This window comes from Rhinatrema bivittatum, chromosome 2 (genome assembly GCF_901001135.1).
Source record: "Rhinatrema bivittatum chromosome 2, aRhiBiv1.1, whole genome shotgun sequence".
Taxonomy (NCBI): Eukaryota; Metazoa; Chordata; class Amphibia; order Gymnophiona; family Rhinatrematidae; genus Rhinatrema; species Rhinatrema bivittatum.
The window spans coordinates 569,670,621-569,688,874 of NC_042616.1; the positions used below are offsets into that span (position 1 = coordinate 569,670,621).

Genomic DNA, 18,254 nt, shown 5'->3' on the forward strand with positions numbered 1-18,254 from the left:
TCCTGCTCGCCACTGCTCAGCCAACACAGCTTCCCCACCATAGTTCCCAGCTGTCTGTCACTGCCACACGCACTCTGAATTGCGGTATAATCTCAAAAAACCATTCATACACACATCCCGCAAGCTCCCTCCCCCTCCCTCCTCTTTCCCCTCCCTTCCCCTCCCCCCTCCCTTGCCCTGACCTCCCCAGCAATAATAATCTAGATATATATGGCCTGTCCCACCTCCAATTCGGGGGGGAACAGAGCCGGAGGTCACGTTCATGGAGCGTATGGGCACCCCCCCCCCGCCAAACACACCCGAAACCCATAGGGATCAGACAGCACCGGCTGGCGCCTGCAAGTCAATACGGCATTGGTAGCTCATGTCCCGCTTTCACTTTAAATCATAACCAGTTGAAAATCATAAACATGAAACTGAAAAGGAAAATGTAGGGTCTACCACCCTCTTACAGTCAAACCACATGAGCGAGTCTATCCATTTTGCCCAGGACGCCAGTTAGACCCTGTGCCTTATTGAAAAACTCCCGATGTAGTTGGGATTAATGGAGCAGGGTTAGTCGGAGGGTTGTTCTTAAAGGTTCCCGCAAACCATGTCTGATAGTTAGGGCGTAGAATAGGTCTCCGAAGACGTGTAGGGTCTTCCATGCAGTTCCAAAGGTGAAAGCTCGGTGTTCAATCATCCAGGCTCTGTACAAAAGTTAGCGCTGCATCTGGATCGGAAAAGCTATGTTGGGTGCCGTTGTGCCAAACTTTTAGGGTCGCAGGGAACTGCAAAGCAAATTTGAGCTTCCGGTCAAAAAGCTTGGTGCAGACTGGGGAGAATTTTCGCCATTGTTGAGACACCAAAACTGAGCAGTCTTGGGTGATACGTATCCGGTGGCCCTGGTACAACAGTTCCGGACATTTTCTGTATGCCATCCATATGCGTTGTTTATCTGCAGAATTAAGTATTTTTCGATGGCAATACGCGGCCTAGGATCAGAAGGGCGGCGTATCCCCAGCCTGTGCGCTCTTTCAACCCGGATCACTCCCCTTAGCTCAGATACTCCGACTGCGTCAGGTAGCCACCCTTCTAGAAAGGGCCCCAAACCTTTGTCATCTAGCGCCTCCAGCAACCCCAGAAAACGTAGGTTGTCACGTCGAAGCCGGTTCTCCAAGTCGTCAAGTTTGGCGCGACACTTTTAGGGCCTCTGCCTGCGATTCCACCAGCGTGGCACACGCAGCCTCGCGGTCTTCCAAGTTTCCAACCCGCCCTTCTAGCAGATCAAATCTCGGCCCTATGTCCGCCAGGGCTGTTTTCACCTCGGTGAGGTTGTGAGATATCCCAGGCAGTTTGGAATCCAGGGTGGCATTCAGTGTCTCCTGCAGAACCGCCACTGTTAATATTTCTCCTACCGGTATCTCCATTTCTCCAGGCCCGGCCGCCATTTTGGGATCCGCGGCTTTCCCTTTGTCTCTATCTTTTTTTCCTCCTCTAGCAGCCATCGGAAGGGGAGTTTTACTCATATAGCGAACTATGCACATGAACTTATTTGTCGCTGTGGGTTTAAGACCAGTGAATCAGCCGTTGAAGCACGATGCCGGTAGATGCGGGAGGAGGGTACCCAGAGCCGAGGGAGAACAAGTCCGCCTCAGCACATCGCCTCACGTGACCCCCGCCAAGGCTTGTTTTGGAGGATCCATGAATTGGAGGACCTCCAGTGTTTGCTGTCTAGCATCCTCTTCAGCCACCAGAGTAAACGGTATGGTGTCCGCCATATCCTGAACAAAATTTGTGAAGGATAAATCCTCTGGTGGAGATTTCTTTCGTTCTTCTGGAGGGGAAGGATCAGACATAAATCCTTCAGAAGTGTCTGTATGCCTGTCGTCCCAGGTATCGTATGGATCGACCTGATGTGGAGACGTTGCAGAAGTCCTTGGTGGACGAGGAAGTCCTGAAGGACCTGGCTGTGGATCATCCAAAGGTATCTGTCCAGGGACTTCTTCTCGTGGCTTGGATGGAGTTGATGGAATAGCACTGACGATTTCATCAAATTTTTTCATCAGAAGCTGGTACAGTGCTAATTCCAGATGTCCTGGAGCCCCAGGTGACATCGGCATCGATGGTATCGGGTCGGGCATCGGCATCGATGGTCGCCTCGGTATAGACTTTGGCTGTGGTACCGGCATCAGCGGGATCGCCGGCATCGGTGCGGGCACCGGCATCGACATCTGTTGATCCTTCAAGGCTTGGAGCACTGCTTGACGGATGAAATCCGACAATTCCTCCGTGATAGCTGGTGCAGGCACAGCAGCTCCACATGGTGGCGGAGGAGGTGTTGATGGTCCTTCCACAGGGCCCTGTGGAGGTTCGACACTTGGTGCTTCGACATGGGATGAAGGCCTCGGCATCGAGTGGACCGGTGTTTCCTGGATTCTAGGCCGTTTCAAGATTGATTCCTCCGGAGAGAGAAGCACGTCTGGTATCGATGTGTGTCTGTGCTGATGGCGATGCTTCGGATGGTGTTCGGTCGCTGACTTCGTCGATGCTATCGATGGTGTCTGCGATGAATGATCCCCGACCCTTTCGGACGACGTTTTTTCAAAATTATACATTTGGAGACTCCGGCCGGAAATGACTGAGTCGATGTGGAAGGGGATGGCAGAAGTTGTAGATGGAATAAATGCTCCATCTTTTCTTGGCGGGCCTTTCTCCCCTTCGCGGTCATTTCTGCACACTTGGGACAGGTTGATACGTCGTGTTTTTCTCCTAAACAAAGGACACACTCTAGGTGAGTATCTGTAATGGACATTGTCCGATTACAGATGGGACATTTCTTAAACCCCGTGGCCATATTATTTCATCGACAGCCATCTATGAAAGTGAAAGAAAACGTGAGGGGAAAAAATTTTACTCAAAGACTAAAAAAGAGTCTAAGATTTACTCACCAGCTGGTGGTAACCCGAGAGACCCTGATACGGGAGAGAATAAATGGTGTTTAAATCTGATTTTTAGTCAGCTAACTGTGAGAAAATTCACACAGGCTCCTGCTCTGCAATGCCAACAGCAGTGTAGAAAAACGAAGACTGAAGGGAGACCCCTGTGGCTGAGAATATCATGGCATGCTGGGCATGCTCAGTGGGCTCAGTGTGCCAGTCAAAAGTTTCTAGAAACTTTGAGAGAAAGTTTTCCACAATAGGGCTCCATCAATGATGTCACCCATATGTGAGGACTAGCATCCTGCTTGTCCTGGGATAAGCTGATTTAGATATAGTGGTTGTCACAGAGACTTGATACATAGAAAATCATGACTGGGATATTATACCCAGCTACAATCTATTCAGGAAGGATCGGGTAGGAAGGAAGAAAAGAAGAGTGGCATTATATATAAAAAATGTTAAAGCAACCGAACTGCAGGGCTTATAAGGTAAGGAGGAAGTACAGTAGGTTATATAAGAACATAAGAAATTGCCATGCTGGGTCAGACCAAGGGTCCATCAAGCCCAGCATCCTGTTTCCAACAGAGGCCAAACCAGGTCACAAGAACCTGGCAATTACCCAAACACTAAGAAGATCCCATGCTACTGATGCAATTAATAGCAGTGGCTATTCCCTAAGTAAACTTGATTAATAGCAGTTAATGGATTTCTCCTCCAAGAACTTATCCAAACCTTTTTTGAACCCAGCTACACTAACTGCAATAACCATATCCTCTGGCAACAAATTCCAGAGCTTTATTGTGCGTTGAGTGAAAAAGAATTTTCTCCGATTAGTCTTAAATGTGCTACTTGCTAACTTCATGGAATGCCCCCTAGTCCTTCTATTATTCAAAAGTTTAATTTGGAAAGAGGGAATAGAATGTTGAGATTACTTACCTGATAATCTCCTTTTCCTTAGTGTAGACAGATGGACTCAGAACAAGTGTGTATAGTGTGCTCGTGCTAGCAGTTGGAGACGGATCTGACGTCACCACGGGTACATATACCCCCACAGGAAGTGAAGCCACTCAGTAATCTTCCTTGCAAAAGCTGTTATGTATATATGTGTACTGACCGATCAATTAATTAGTGAAACAGGATTCCCTTGACCGACTGATAGTAGCTGGAGACCGCCAGCGTTCCCAACCATAAGACGTCGACACCTGGTAGAGTGGACGCACTCATGTAAGAAGTGATAAGGCTTACCTTGAATCGGTGAAACCCATGTATACTGGCAGCTGGGCGGGATGCTGAGTCCATCTGTCTACACTAAGGAAAAGGAGATTATCAGGTAAGTAATCTCAACATTTCCTAGCGTGTAGCCAGATGGGCTCAGAACAAGTGGGATGTACAAAAGCTACTCCCGAACTGGGTGGGAGGCTGCCTGAGGACCGCGTAGGACTGCCCTTGCAAATGCTGTGTCCTCCCTGGCCTGGACATCCAGACGGTAAAATCTGGAAAAGGTATGGAGGGAGGACCACGTTACCGCCTGACATATCTCCGCGGGCGACAGCATCCTCGATTCTGCCCAAGAGGCCGCCTGCGCTCTGGTAGAATGAGCCTTGACCTGCAGAGGCGGTGACTTCCCGGCCTCTACATAGGCCGCTCTGATAACTTCTTTGATCCAGCGGGCGATGGTTGGCCGTGAGGCCGCTTCTCCTTGTTTCTTCCCGCTGTGAAGGACGAACAGATGGTCCGTCTTTCGTACTGCTTGTATAAAACCTTGTATATAATGAATGTCTCGCTAAACCCTGTACATAATCTTTCCCTTCGTGTCGTTGTTTTACTCCTTCCCCGCCCCCTCCTATGTCACTCCTAGTTGAATCCCTCCTTCTAATTTATCTAATTTATCCAGTTTTTGCTCTGTTACTGCGTTCTATTGTTTCTTGTTCATTGTAAAGGCAATGGCTATATATATACATTGGTTGTAAGTTACATGTAAACCGACACGATGTGCAAACGGTTGTCGGTATATAAAACCGTTTAAATAAATAAATAAATAAATTTCCAGGTATCTGGGCAGCAATCTGCCGATGTCGAGATGGCATAGCAAACGCCCTTCTTCTGATTTCTTCAAACCCGCCGTGGTAGGCAAGGATATGGTTTGGTTGAAATGAAATTGTGAGACTACTTTAGGTAGAAAGGAGGGAACCGTGTGAAGATGGATAGCCTCAGGAGTGATTCTGAGAAAGGGATCACGGCAGGACAGCGCTTGTAGCTCAGAGATGCGGCGTGCTGAACACACAGCCAGCAGGAACACCATCTTCAAAGTTAGGGAACGGAGAGACAGGCCCCGAAGGGGTCTGAAGGTGGATCCTGCGAGGAAATCCAAAACTATGTTGAGGTTCCACAGGGGCACTGGCCACTTCAGTGGCGGACGAATGTGCTTGACTCCTTTCAGGAAGCGAGAAACATCTGGGTGCATGGCAATGGTCTTGCCATCCCTCCTGGGACCGTAGCAAGACAGCGCAGCCACGTGAACCTTGATGGAGCTTAGGGAGAGACCCTTCTGAAGCCCATCCTGCAGGAAATCCATCACAATAGGAATAGTAGTCGCATGTGGATTGGTGCCATGAGTGTCGCACCGGGCTTCAAATACTCTCCAGATCCTTATGTAGGTGAGGGATGTGGAAAACTTGCGCGCTCGGAGGAGTGTATCTATCACTGGCTCCGAGTAACCTCTTTTCTTCAGTCTAGCCCTCTCAATGGCCAGACCGTAAGAGAGAATTGAGCCGGATCTTCGTGGAGGATGGGACCTTGACGCAGCAGATCCCTGAGCGGAGGCAGGGGAAGGGGCTCCCCTGCCAGTAGTCTTCTCATGTCCGCGTACCAGGGACTTCTTGGCCAGTCTGGTGCCACTAGAAGAACTAGGCCTCTGTATCTTGTGTATAAGGGTGCCCAGCAGGGGCCACGGAGGAAAGGCGTATAGCAGGGTCCCTGGAGGCCATGACTGAACCAGGGCGTAGATCCCATGAGAGAACGGATCTCGCTTGCGGCTGAAGTATCTGGGTACTTGAGCATTGGACCTGTCCGCTAGTAGGTCCATGTCTGGAGTCCCCCACTGATCCACAATCATCTGGAAGGCTGTGGGGGACAGCTGCCATTCTCCCGGATTTAGGCTTTCCCGGCTGAGGAAGTCTGCCGCAGTGTTGTCCCTTCCGGCAATGTGGACGGCGGAGATGTCCTGGAGATTCGCCTCTGCCCAAGCCATCAGTGGGGCTATCTCTAGGGACACCTGTTGGCTTCTGGTTCCGCCCTGTCGGTTGATGTATGCCACCGTGGTGGCGTTGTCGGACATCACTCTGACTGCTCTGTTCCGCAGTCTGGGAGCAAATTGCAGGCGGGCTAACCGGACTGCCCGTGCCTCTAGACGGTTGATGTTCCACCCCGACTCTTCTCTGCTCCACCGCCCCTGGGTGGTGAGCTCTTCGCAGTGTGCTCCCCATCTGCTCAGGCTGGCATCTGTGGTGAGCAGAGTCCATGTGGGGGAGGACATCCTCGACCCCTTGCTCATGTGGTCGGACTGCAACCACCACCGTAGCTGGCTCCGCACTCTGGCTGGTAGAGGTAGATGCACGGAGTAATTCCCGGAAGCGTGGGTTCCATCAAGAGAGAAGGGAGCGCTGTAGTGGTCTCATATGGGCCCTCGCCCAGGGTACCACTTCCAGGGTGGATGCCATGAGACCGAGAACCTGCAGATAATCCCAAGCTATGGGCCGGCTGGCCCCCATCAAGAACCGTAGACGCGTCTGGAGCTTTAATCTTCTCTTGGTGGTGAGACTGACTTTGTCTGCCTGGGTGTCGAACTGGACTCCCAGGTATTCCAGTGATTGGGAAGGCTGTAGGCAACTCTTGCTCAGGTTGACTACCCATCCCAGGCTTTCCAGAAGGGCGATCACTCTGTTGGTTGCCCGATGACTCTCCTCTAGGGATGGACAAGGATTCCTTCCCGTCTGAGCGCCGCTGCTACCACTACAATCACCTTGGTGAAGGTCCGCGGTGCCGTGGCTAACCCAAAAGGCAAAGCCCGGAATTGGAAGTGTCGTCCCAGAACTTTGAAGAGTAGGTAACGCTGATGATCCTGATGGATCGGGATATGCAGGTAGGCTTCTGACAAGTCTAAGGCCGTGAGGAACTCCCCTGGCTGTACTGCGGTCTTGACTGAGCGCAGAGTTTCCATGCGAAATCTCGGGACCCTTAAGTATCGGTTGACTGACTTGAGGTCTAATACGGGCCGGAAAGTGCCCTCTTTCTTGGGTACCATGAAATAAATGGAATAGTGCCCAGAATCCATTTCCCATGCAGGTACTGGGATTATGGCTTTCAAGGACAGGAGCCTCACCAGGGTAACTTATAATGCCGCCTTCTTGTGGATTGGACATGGAGACTCCACAAACCTGTCCGGAGGGGTGTGATGGAAGTCCAGATAATAGCCCTCTCGGATGATGGGGAAGACCCACTGGTCCGACGTAATCTCGACCCATCTGGGGTAGAAGAGGGTTAACCTGCCCCCTATGGCTCCGTCCTCCGGATGGATCGGCTGAATCTCATTGTGAGACGTGGCCGGGACCTGAACCCGAGCTGGCTCCCCTCTTGCGCTGCTTGGTCCGAAAGGACTGGTTCCTGGTCTGAGGATGAGGTGCCTGGTAGCGACTCCTATAGGGAGTGAAGCGTTGGGAGCTTCTACCTCTGGAGGGCCTCGGAAAGATGCACTGGTTCCTCTTGGACCTGTCTTCCGGCAGTCGAGGTACTGGAGAGGCGCCCCATGTGCTGGCCAGTTTATCTAGGTCGCTGCCGAACAGGAGAGAACCCTTGAACGGCATTCTAGTGAGACGTGTCTTAGAAGGAGCATCGGCTGACCAATTCCGTATCCAGAGCTGCCTCCTGGCTGCTACTGAGGATGAGACCCCTTTGGCTGTTGTACGGACCAGGTCGGAGGCGGCATCCGTAAGGAATGAGAGAGCTGACTCCATGTCCTCTGCCGGAGCATTGTTCCGGACCTGTGACAAACAGGAATGCGTCACCACTGTGCAGCAGGTTGCAATTCGCAGAGACAGAGCTGCCACCTCAAAGGTTTGCTTCAGGATGGCGTCCAGGCGTTGGTCATAAGCCTCCTTGAGGGCCGCCCTCCTCTCCACTGGAATGGTAGTGCGCTTGACCACAGCGCTAACCAAGGCGTCCACCTTAGGGCACGCCAGCATATCCTTGATTGCCGGGTCCAGGGGGTACATTTATTTATTTATTTATTTAAGGTTTTTTTATACCGGCATTCATGAACTCGTTCACATCATGTCGGTTTACAGAAAACAGGGGTGCGGATAATACAACCAAAAAACATAAATAACGTGATGAAGAGAAGCAGTTACAATTAACAAGGGCTAATGAACTGGGAATGTAAGAAATAGAAAGAGATAGAGGAGAATAATTATATACAAAAGTTCAATATAAATATGGTGTCTCATATGTACAGTCTCTGAGTAGAGAGTTTGTTTATGGTGCATCTTAGGTACATGCCAGACAGGGCCCGACCCCCTTTGAACGAGGCCTCCGGCGCATTCCACTCCAAATCTATCAGCTGTTGCGCCGCTTGCAGGAAGGGGAAATGGCGGGCTGTGGGACGAAGACCCTCCAGCAGGGGGTTCTGCGTAGATGCCTCCATGGTGCTCGGGCCTGGAATAGCCAACTCCGTCAGGCACTGAGAGACCAGGTCGGAGAGATCTTCCTTGGGAAAGAGCCGCCTCATAGTTCGATATGGCTCAATCCCCGAGGGAAGTTCCCCCTCCTCAGGGGGTTCGGACTCGTCCTCTGAGATATCAGGGTCCGCATGAGCCGGACTGCCCGGAAGCTGGTGCTCACAAGAAGGGCGAGAAGGTCCGGGGGCAGGGTCAGCCGGAGCAGCAGCGGGTCCAGGACGGGAAGCCGACAGCATCTGAACAAAGGCGTGGATCCCCTTAAATAAGTCCACCCAGGAAATGGAAGCGGTCTCCAGCCGTCGGGGTACCAGGTCCCCCGGGATTCCTGGCTGTTCGAGACGGCCCACTAGGTCCGGGGTGGCCCCTGGGGAACTGTCGGTAAACCTCGGTTGAGACTGGTCCTGGCCCGAGGTTCCCACTGCCTCCTCACATTGGGCACAAAGGGAGTCTGGCTCCTCGCTCTGCGTGGCTCTAAGCTGGCACGCTGAGCACAGGCCAAGAGCTTTCACACCGGAATCAGGAGGCGCCGCCTCTAGAGATGCCAGGGCGTTTAAGTGTGCCATGGCGCCGGCGCTTATGCTGTCAGCCACTGAATAATAAACAATATGCGCTCAATATTATGCGTTCAGCAATATGCGCTCAATATTATGCGTTCAGCAATATACGCTAAATAAGACACGGTATGCGCTCAATAATATGCGGACAGCAATATGCGCTCAATAATAAACAATATGCGCTCAATATTATGCGTTCAGCAATATACGCTAAATAACAAACAGTAGGCGCTCAACAATATGCGTACAGCAATATGCGCTCAATAATAAACAATATGCGCTCAATATTAGGCATTCAGCAATATATGCTAAATAATAAATAATATGCGCTCAAGAATATGCGATCAGCAATATGCGCTCAATAATAAACAATATGCGCTCAATATCATGCGTTCAGCAATATACGCTAAATAATAAACAGTATGCGCTCACTAATATGGGTACAGAAATATGCACTCAATAATTACAGCAATATGCGCTCAATAATAAACAATATGCGCTTAACATACGCTTAGAAATATATATATATGCTGCGTTTTGCACCTATCCGTGGGCGCTCAATACCTGAACAAGGCAGGCAAAATGGCGACCTCCCCGGCGTGCCGCATGCAGGCAACGCCGCCGATCCTCGTACCTCGGAGACCAAAAGTAAGAGATGTACGCCTTACCTGATCCTCGGCGCTTCCCGGCTGTAACCCGGGCGGTCTCCGGCTGCGGGGGGAGAGGGGAAATACCTTCACCGCCGCGCTCGAGGAAGTGCACCCGCTGCATCTAAGCCGCCGAACTCGTCTCGCTCGGGGCTAAGTCCATGCCGGGACCGAGGTGCCTCTCAGCCAGGCCCGAGCCATTCTCGCTCGGGGGCTAGATCCCTGCCGCGATTCGGCCACCGGACCGAGGCCTAAAACCTCCGAGGGACCACGGAAATCACCTCGGGAAACTCGACTGGGGGAGGGACCCGAGGGTATCACCGCAGGAGTGCGGGGCTCGTCGTCTGTAGAATTTTGGAAAGTAGAAAGTAGTATTGGAAAACACGCTCAGCGAGCGTGCAGGCTCTCCAAACTGCTTTGGAGACGGAAATTACTGAGTGGCTTCACTTCCTGTGGGGGTATATGTACCGGTGCTGATGTCAGATCCATCTCCAACTGCTAGCACGAGCACACTATACCCACTTGTTCTGAGTCCATCTGGCTACACGCTAGGAAACATCTATTTATATTGGTGTAATATATAGACCATCACAGACAAAGGAGATGGATAAAGATTTAAAGGAGGATATTAATAAAATTGCTATTATTAGGGGATTTCAATCTGCTGAATGTTGACTGGGGACATCCTAACTGCGATATCTTCTAGAAGGAGGAGATCCTGGATTCTCTGCAAGGAGAACTGTTCTATCAACTGGTTATGGAACACACATGGGAGGGGGGTGTTACTGGACCTAGTGCTTACCAACTGGGACAGTATTTCTGATATAGTTTATGATCATCTGGGATCAATTAATCATCAGATGGTGTGATTCAGTATTAGGGCACAAGAGATTAAGGTTCATTCAAAGGCAATGATCCTATACTTCAGGAAAACTAACTTTGTTAGTACCTCAAGGATTTATTAGCTGTTTGGGAAAATCTAGGGGAAGTAGAAGAGCAGTGGCCAAAACTAAAAGGAGATATAAGGGCAACTAACAAGTTAGTACAGTAAATAAAGGAAAGAGAGGCTGATATGGTTTTCTAAAGAACTCGCTCAAAAGATAAGGGAGAAAAGGTTAGCATTCATAAACTATAAAAAGATCACAGAAAGTGGAAGACAGGCAACAAGATCTGGAAAAGCTAAAAGAGGCTGGGAAAGTAGTCAGGAATGCAAAAATACAAATGAAAGAAAAAACAGCAAATATAGTAAAATGGAGGGATAAGACTTTTTTTTTTTTTTAAAGATATGTTAGTGATAGAAGGAAGTGTAAAAGTGACATTGTGAGACTCAGAGGTGAAGTGAAGGAATATGATGGCGAAATCGAATGACGGTATATAAAACTCGATAAATAAATAAATATGTAGAGGTTGAAGAGGAAAAAGAGAAATTGCTCAACAAATTTCTGCTCTGTTTTCACTGTGGAAGGGCCTGAAGCAGGACCACATAAAATGAACAGAAATAAGATTGGAAATAAAGTAAAACTATTGAATTTCAGAACAGTGTTTGTGAAGAGCTAAATAAACTTAAAGTAGATAAGGTGATGGGTCCGGATGGGATACATCTGACAGTACTGAGGGAACTTAGAGAACACCTGGCAACTCCACTGGATGACATTTTTAATGCTTCTTTAGTCGGGAGTAGTTTCAGAGAACTGGAGTGGGGCAGATGTGGTTCCTATTCATAAAAGCTGAAGTAAAAAGGAGGCTGGTGTGGTGTACGTCGGTGCCTGACGCCCTCTCTCCGCCCTCCTTACCTCTCTGGCGCCTCCCTCTCCATCCGCGGAAAGACTGGCTACCGCACCGTTCTCCTGCCACTTGTCTTTGGGCGTTCCAAGACCGGCTCGACGCTGCAATCGCCATGTTTCCTGGAGGCCTAGGGGAGCACGCACGGCGGGGCCCCGATTGAAGTACCAGCATTGGCGCGAACCTCAGGGGCGTCCCCCAACGATGACGTCACCCACGACAGATATTTAAGGTCTTGGAATTTGCTAACACACCGAGTTAGCACGGACAAGGATTGACAACGGACTTGCTTTGTCTGTCTAAGCTACTCTGCCTCCTCGGACTTACCAGAGGTACCCGCTCCTCGGGGGACTCGCTCTCTCCTTGTTTTTTTCAGGTGACAAGTCTGGATCCGGTACTCGCTCCTCGAGGGCCCTCATCCCAGACTTACTTCATATATTCTTCTGCCTGGAAGTCTTCACTACCAACTATCTCAGTTACATCAGTGAGTTACCATCGTTCTCTCTGAGCTTTCCCTGAAATCAGGTACTCGCTCCTTGAGGGCCTGTACGTTCCAGCTCCTGGGCTTCATTGGGACATTGTGTGAGTGTTACATCTGCATACTCTGCCTACTCACTATATCTCGGTCTCTCTTCAGCTCAGCATCCAGGGATCGCTGTTCCAGTATCTGACGGACTACAGCCCAGCCGGGCTTGCCAGCTCAGTACTGCCATCTCTGGTGGTTCAGTATACTGTCTAATAAAGAACTGATGTGTGTTTGTCTCCTAACTCTGAGGCTGACTGGTGGTCCCTCTCGGGATCATTCCCCGGGGGCATGGTCATCTGCTACTGGTCCAAGGATCCACTCACAATTATCACAAATAACAACAGCTGGGAACTAAAGGCTGGTTAGTCTGAACTCTGTGGTGAGAAAATTAATGGAATTGATGCTAAGAGAATAGTACTGTTTCTGGAATCCAATGGATTGCAAGATCCAAGGCAGCATAGTTTTACTAGAGGTAAATTTATAAATCTAGGATATTGTGACCTGGATAAAAGATGACAAACATTTTGAAACTTTTTCTGCCCATATGTTAGTATGTGTATTTTTAAGGTGTTAACATTTTGTTTTAATATTTCACCTTATAGCGCAAGAACAGAGTACATCCAAAAACTCTAACGGCCATTTAATATATTACAGGAAGCCAAAAGATAAAAGCAAGCATTGCAAAAGAACTCCTAAGAAAAGAAAACTAAGCAAGTCTACACTCCTTCAGTTATAAGGAGGTAGAACCCCCTAAAAACCACCACCCTTAGATTCCTGAACTACAAAACACAAATCAAAGCATATTTCCTAAAAAGAGAAGGATATACGGTCATAAGCATCTGGCATCACAAATGCAACAGGACAGTAAAAACAGGCGGTTTCTGCATGGCCTTCCTGGCCGATCCCCCATTATCAGAGCCTCTGGTGCGTTGAGATGTCCTTTTAGGGGAAGAACAGACACCGTATGACTGTACTATGAAGCAAAACCTTGGGAGAAAATACACTATTACCATTTTACCAGCCTATACCCTTTTGTCAATAAATCTAAAGTATATCTGATAGGCTGCCTCCGAATCATTTACAATCAAGTTGGACCCCTTTCAGATTATTTTCAAATCATTAAGAACAAAGTATACAGTTCATGAAGGTGTTTTCCCCCTGCCAGTGTTACCATTCAGAACTCATGGAAGGCTCATCCTCCCTCTGTGCCATATGTGCTGCGAAACTCTTTAGTGAGAAAAGTGGTCCCACACAGAGGAGGAGGGGGCACTAGCTGGGATTTGGTGAGAGATGGAAGAAGATGTCGAAGGGTACAGAGTCACTAACTTTATTTATAGATTTTCATGTATACAAGACAAAAAAACGTACAATGGAAACATTGAGGTCTCATATGAAAATACAATATAATGAACCAAAATATTGAGAAAAATTATGTGAGAACCTCAGCCTTGTTACAAGATCTACAAACATTAGGGGGCAAAATACAAGGGAGAAAATTAGAAATAGAAGTCTGAGGATAAAGGCTTAACAAAAAAAGCTACCCAAATTTACAGTGTATCTAATTAGAGGGCATGTCAATTTCTTGGCATCTAAAAAGGCCCTTAATTGATCAGGAACAAAAAAATAAAAAACAATTGTTTTGATATTTAACAATGCACCTGCAAGGATACTGTAAAAGAAAAGATGTGCCATTAGCTACTGTTTCTTGCCTCAAAGAAAGTAAACCATGTCTTCTATCTTATGTAGAATGTGAAATATCAGGGAAAATTCTGCCTGACCATAAAACAAAGAATTAATATTACGAAAGAATGACTTCATAATTTTCCCCTTCTCTTGTTCAAAAATTACTGAGTCAAATAGAGAACAAAGTTCAATCATTTGAGGTCCAGAGTTTTCCAGAAAGGCCGACAAATTAAGTAGGTCTATTCCATCTGAAGACTGACTAGGCCTAGGAGAGCAGTTAGGTGAGGTGAAATTGGGAGAAAAAAAAGCTTTGTTAATGGAGGAAACGATCTTCAAGGAAAGATAGAACTTCAAGGAAATATTTCTTCAAAGTTGTAAAAGGGAGTTCCCCCATTTTAAGAAAATTACTAGTCTTAGGTTAAAATGTCTATTTCAATTTTCAATAGCTTCAATTCTCCTTCAAAGAAAAAGCCTCTCTTTTGAGACAGAGGCATCAAAAGCATAAATATCTTTGATATTCTACTCAAAGGATTAAATTTTGGTATTAATTCCCAATATTTGTTCATCATGTTTTTTTAACTGCTGGCTGTAAATGCATTGATAATGAATCAACTTTAGCATTGGAATCCTTAATAGATGTACCAAGACTTGTTATATCCAAATTCACGAGAGCCAGTTTAACTGGGGAAAGCTGACACTCACTCAGGAAGAGAACTGGCCCATTTGGAGAGATGATAAAAGGAGATCCCCCACAGCTACACTGTCTGCAGATGGGGATTCAGCAGAAGGAAGCGGTAAGACCATGCTCTCTGCACACCCCGTTGCTGGCAGCGAAATGTCTCCTCTCTGCTCCAGTGGTGTACTCACACAAACTCCCTCTGCCTGTATCACATTCTATGAAATCATCCAACAGCGACAGGAATGGCTCATTATCCTGCCCTTCTCTCTCAGTCGGCGTTGGGTGCACATCCAGGGGACTGCAGGATACCTCTTCCCCTAGTAAGCACAATATTCCCTCGATGCTACTCGCAACGGGGAAATCCCCCCCCTCCTAAGAAGAGGTACATCACTCTCACATACAGAGGTTCTGTCTTCCTGAGATACACATGCAGGCAGGCTCGCACACACATACTTAAACCCACTCACCCGTTCAGGTTCTCTCTCACCCACACACACTCATAGGCTCTCACTCACACCCATATGTACACAGGTACTCACACACATAACCAACTCATTGCCTCTCCTCTTATCAGCTGTGGCGGGATGGGGTCTGCAGCAGCCCTGCTGGGCCTGTCTTTGGACTGCAATATGGGGTTTGCTGCAACCCCACCAGGCCTCTCCATGTCTGTGGCAAGGTGAAGCAGCCATGGAAGTCTTTTGGGAGGGGCATTTTTTGTCACCTGAGGTGGTTATCTCACCTTAATGATGGAAATGCCCCTTGCAAATACACTACTGCATGTATGTACATTCTAAAAAGAATCTATATAGTATGTTGGTAGGCTGAGCTTTGGATTTTATTTTCTATTATCTTTAGCAGAACAAAATCAGTTGGAATTCACTGCAAGCAAATTTGTGCTTCTTTTTATTTGTGTATGAAAAAAGATGAGCTGTAATGTAACAATTTAGTTATTATAAATGAGGAATGTGGTAGGAAAAAATCCATCTTTAAACATAGTTTGTCAGATAATAGTTGTCCACTGGAAAATTGCTTAGTTTGAACTACATAAGTAGGTTCATTATTAGAGTTTAGGAAACTTGTCTTGGGGCTTTATCAGATTTAACCTAAAGTCAGATGACACATTGTTTGAACTTAGACTGATAAACAGATTAGAAAAGGGAAAGTGCATTAATGTTGCACATTTTGCAGTTGCAAGTAACAAGGTGCTCCACAATTAGACTTGCTTTATGCTGCAAATGTTTGCAGTTTTTTCAAGCCATTGCTTATTTTATTTTTTTCCCTCATTTTTTTTTTTTTGGTGACAGCTTTAAATTATATGAGGGACCTGTTAGGCAATCAAAAGGCATTTGCACTTAAATATCTGGTCTTCCTTCATCCTAAACAACACTCAGGCCGATTCAGTAAAGTCCGCGGGAGAGCAGGTGAACGCCTGTGCGCGCGATACAGTATTCAAATGAGGCCCGGCGGTAGAAACGGGCAAAAGGAGCGGCGGCTGTCAGCGGGTTTGACAGCTGATGCTCAATTTTACCGGCGTCGGTTCTTGAGCCTGCTGACAGCCATGGAAACCGGATGCCGGCAAAATTGAGCGTCCGGTTTTCGACCCGACAGCCGCCAGTCGACTTCAAATTTTTTTTTTTTCTTTAACTTTTTTTTACTCTTTGGGACGTCCGACTTAATATTGCCATGATATTAAGTCGGAGGGTGCACAGAAAAGCAGTTTTTACTGCTTTTCTGTGCACTTTCCTGGTGCCGGAAGAAATTAGCGCCTACCCTTGGGTAGGCGCTAATTTCTGAAAGTAAAATGTGCGGCTTGGCTGCACATTTTACTTTCTGAATCGCGCGCTATTAGGTTCGGCGGGTTGGACGCGCGTTTTCCACCCCTTACTGAATAAGGGGTAAGGGAAAACGCGCGTCCAATGGCAGGTTAACAGGGCGCTCCGTCGGAGCGCACTGTATTGTATTGGCCTGACTGTGCATAACAAATTGATAAGACAGACCCCTCTGCAACTATGCATAGCATCAGTCAGAACAATTCTGGCCTTAAAAAAAACCCAACTTACTAGAGATAGTATTCAAAAACCTAGCTCAAACTAATATCTTCAATTTTCTTGTGTCTTTGATAAGGCAGGCTATGTCTCATGTCTAATAAGGTTAATATCTGCAAAAAGAAAATTTGTTCATTTCTGCATGATTGAAATGTTAAACAGGAGTTAAGAAACTACCATACACAGAAGGTGAAAAAGTCTACAAATCTCTTAGCACCTAAACATTGTTGGAAAAAACTAGTTTAACAACTCACCTCAAAGGATATTTGGAATGCTTGATGTGGAAAGGCTCTCTGGGACTTATAAACTTCAGCTGCAATTTAACATCAAATGCTTTAAAACGGCATGCAAAGTACACAAAATAGTACAAAAAAAATGCATCTTTATGCTCAAGCAAATAAGGCTATATTAGTAACAAAAACAGAGTAAAATGTTAATTATGAGTAGAAATCAACAAAATCCATTTTAATTGTATCTGCATTTCCCTTATAGGAGTTTAAGAGAGCTGTAGACTGTGCATTTCAAAGGTACACATGCAAAGTGTTATAACCATCCTGTAATCAATTCTACTAGACCACTTAACTCTAAGCAATTTCCTTACATAATCCCTGAACCAGTGGAAGATGGCACTCATAGTTATACTACCTCATATTTGTACAATCCATTTGGTTCTTGTACTATACATGACATTTGTTACATTAATACAAACTTGGACAAAGCAAATCTGTAATGCTAGCTGAAAGTCTTTCAGTTGGTGAAAATGACGTACATATAGAAATTATTTTTCTGTGATTTAAGAACATTTGTGAGGTTGAACATGATGGGATGTTTTGTGTGCACATTAAAGATATGGAGAATGAGACACCTGGCAATCCTGAGGGTAGAATGAAGTTACCATAAAGCAGTCATGATACTAGATACCTCAGGACAGATGCATATCTGACCTACTCCACACACACACACACTGAAACCTCATGCTCATCTCTCACAGCTGGAGAAGGAGCTTGCTGCTTTTTAATGCTGTTGGGCTCTATATTGCTGGCTACTGAAAGTTGTAGGAGAGAGGTGCTGCTGAGGTAGCTAACAGACCCCATCTTGCTGAAAACTAAGGAAGGAAGTGCTGCTGTGATAATGGAAGGACCCTATCCCACTGACCAAAAATTGCTGAGATATGCACTGTTGCGTGTGAAGGAGTAAACTCTGGAGTGTGCCAATGACCTCAGAATAAGCTGGGATGTGCATAGGTGGCTAAAGGCAGGAGTAAACTTTAAATGGTGAACATAAGGACAATAACTGTAAAAGTACAATGTATGTATGAAAATAAAATAAAGCACAAAATAAGCTAATTCAAGGTCCAAGAGAAACATGGGCAAATGTTTTGTTTTTGTAACCTGGCATTTTCCTTATGCTTTTATGACCTTTCATCTCAACTAGAACAGGCTTCAGTTGGGAGATAGTACCCTAAGCTTTCATTCATAACTGCCCAGCATTCTTTCCTTTTGATAACCTCCTACCATCCCACCTAGCTCAGACACTCCAGTGACCATACTTGATTACAAGCCACAGAAAATGAAAGAATATGGTCATATGGTTCCGCCTTGTGTAAGGGCTGAAACTCAGGGGCTATGAATGCTTCCTCCTCAGAACGCTCAGTTTGGCTGGTCCAATGAGAAGAAGCTGGGCAT

At 47.0% G+C, this 18,254-nt stretch overlaps 1 protein-coding gene across 2 annotated transcripts in view; it reads right to left on the minus strand.

Annotated features, from left to right (window-relative positions):
- The window catches only part of CEP192 (centrosomal protein 192), a 1,292,743-nt gene that overhangs the window by 22,663 nt on the left and 1,251,826 nt on the right, over nucleotides 1-18,254 (minus strand). For both annotated transcript variants that reach the window (XM_029590939.1, XM_029590938.1), the window contains one exon: nucleotides 16,824-16,882. In XM_029590939.1, the coding sequence (XP_029446799.1) occupies nucleotides 16,824-16,882 (59 nt within the window). The remainder of the gene's footprint in view (nucleotides 1-16,823; nucleotides 16,883-18,254) is intronic.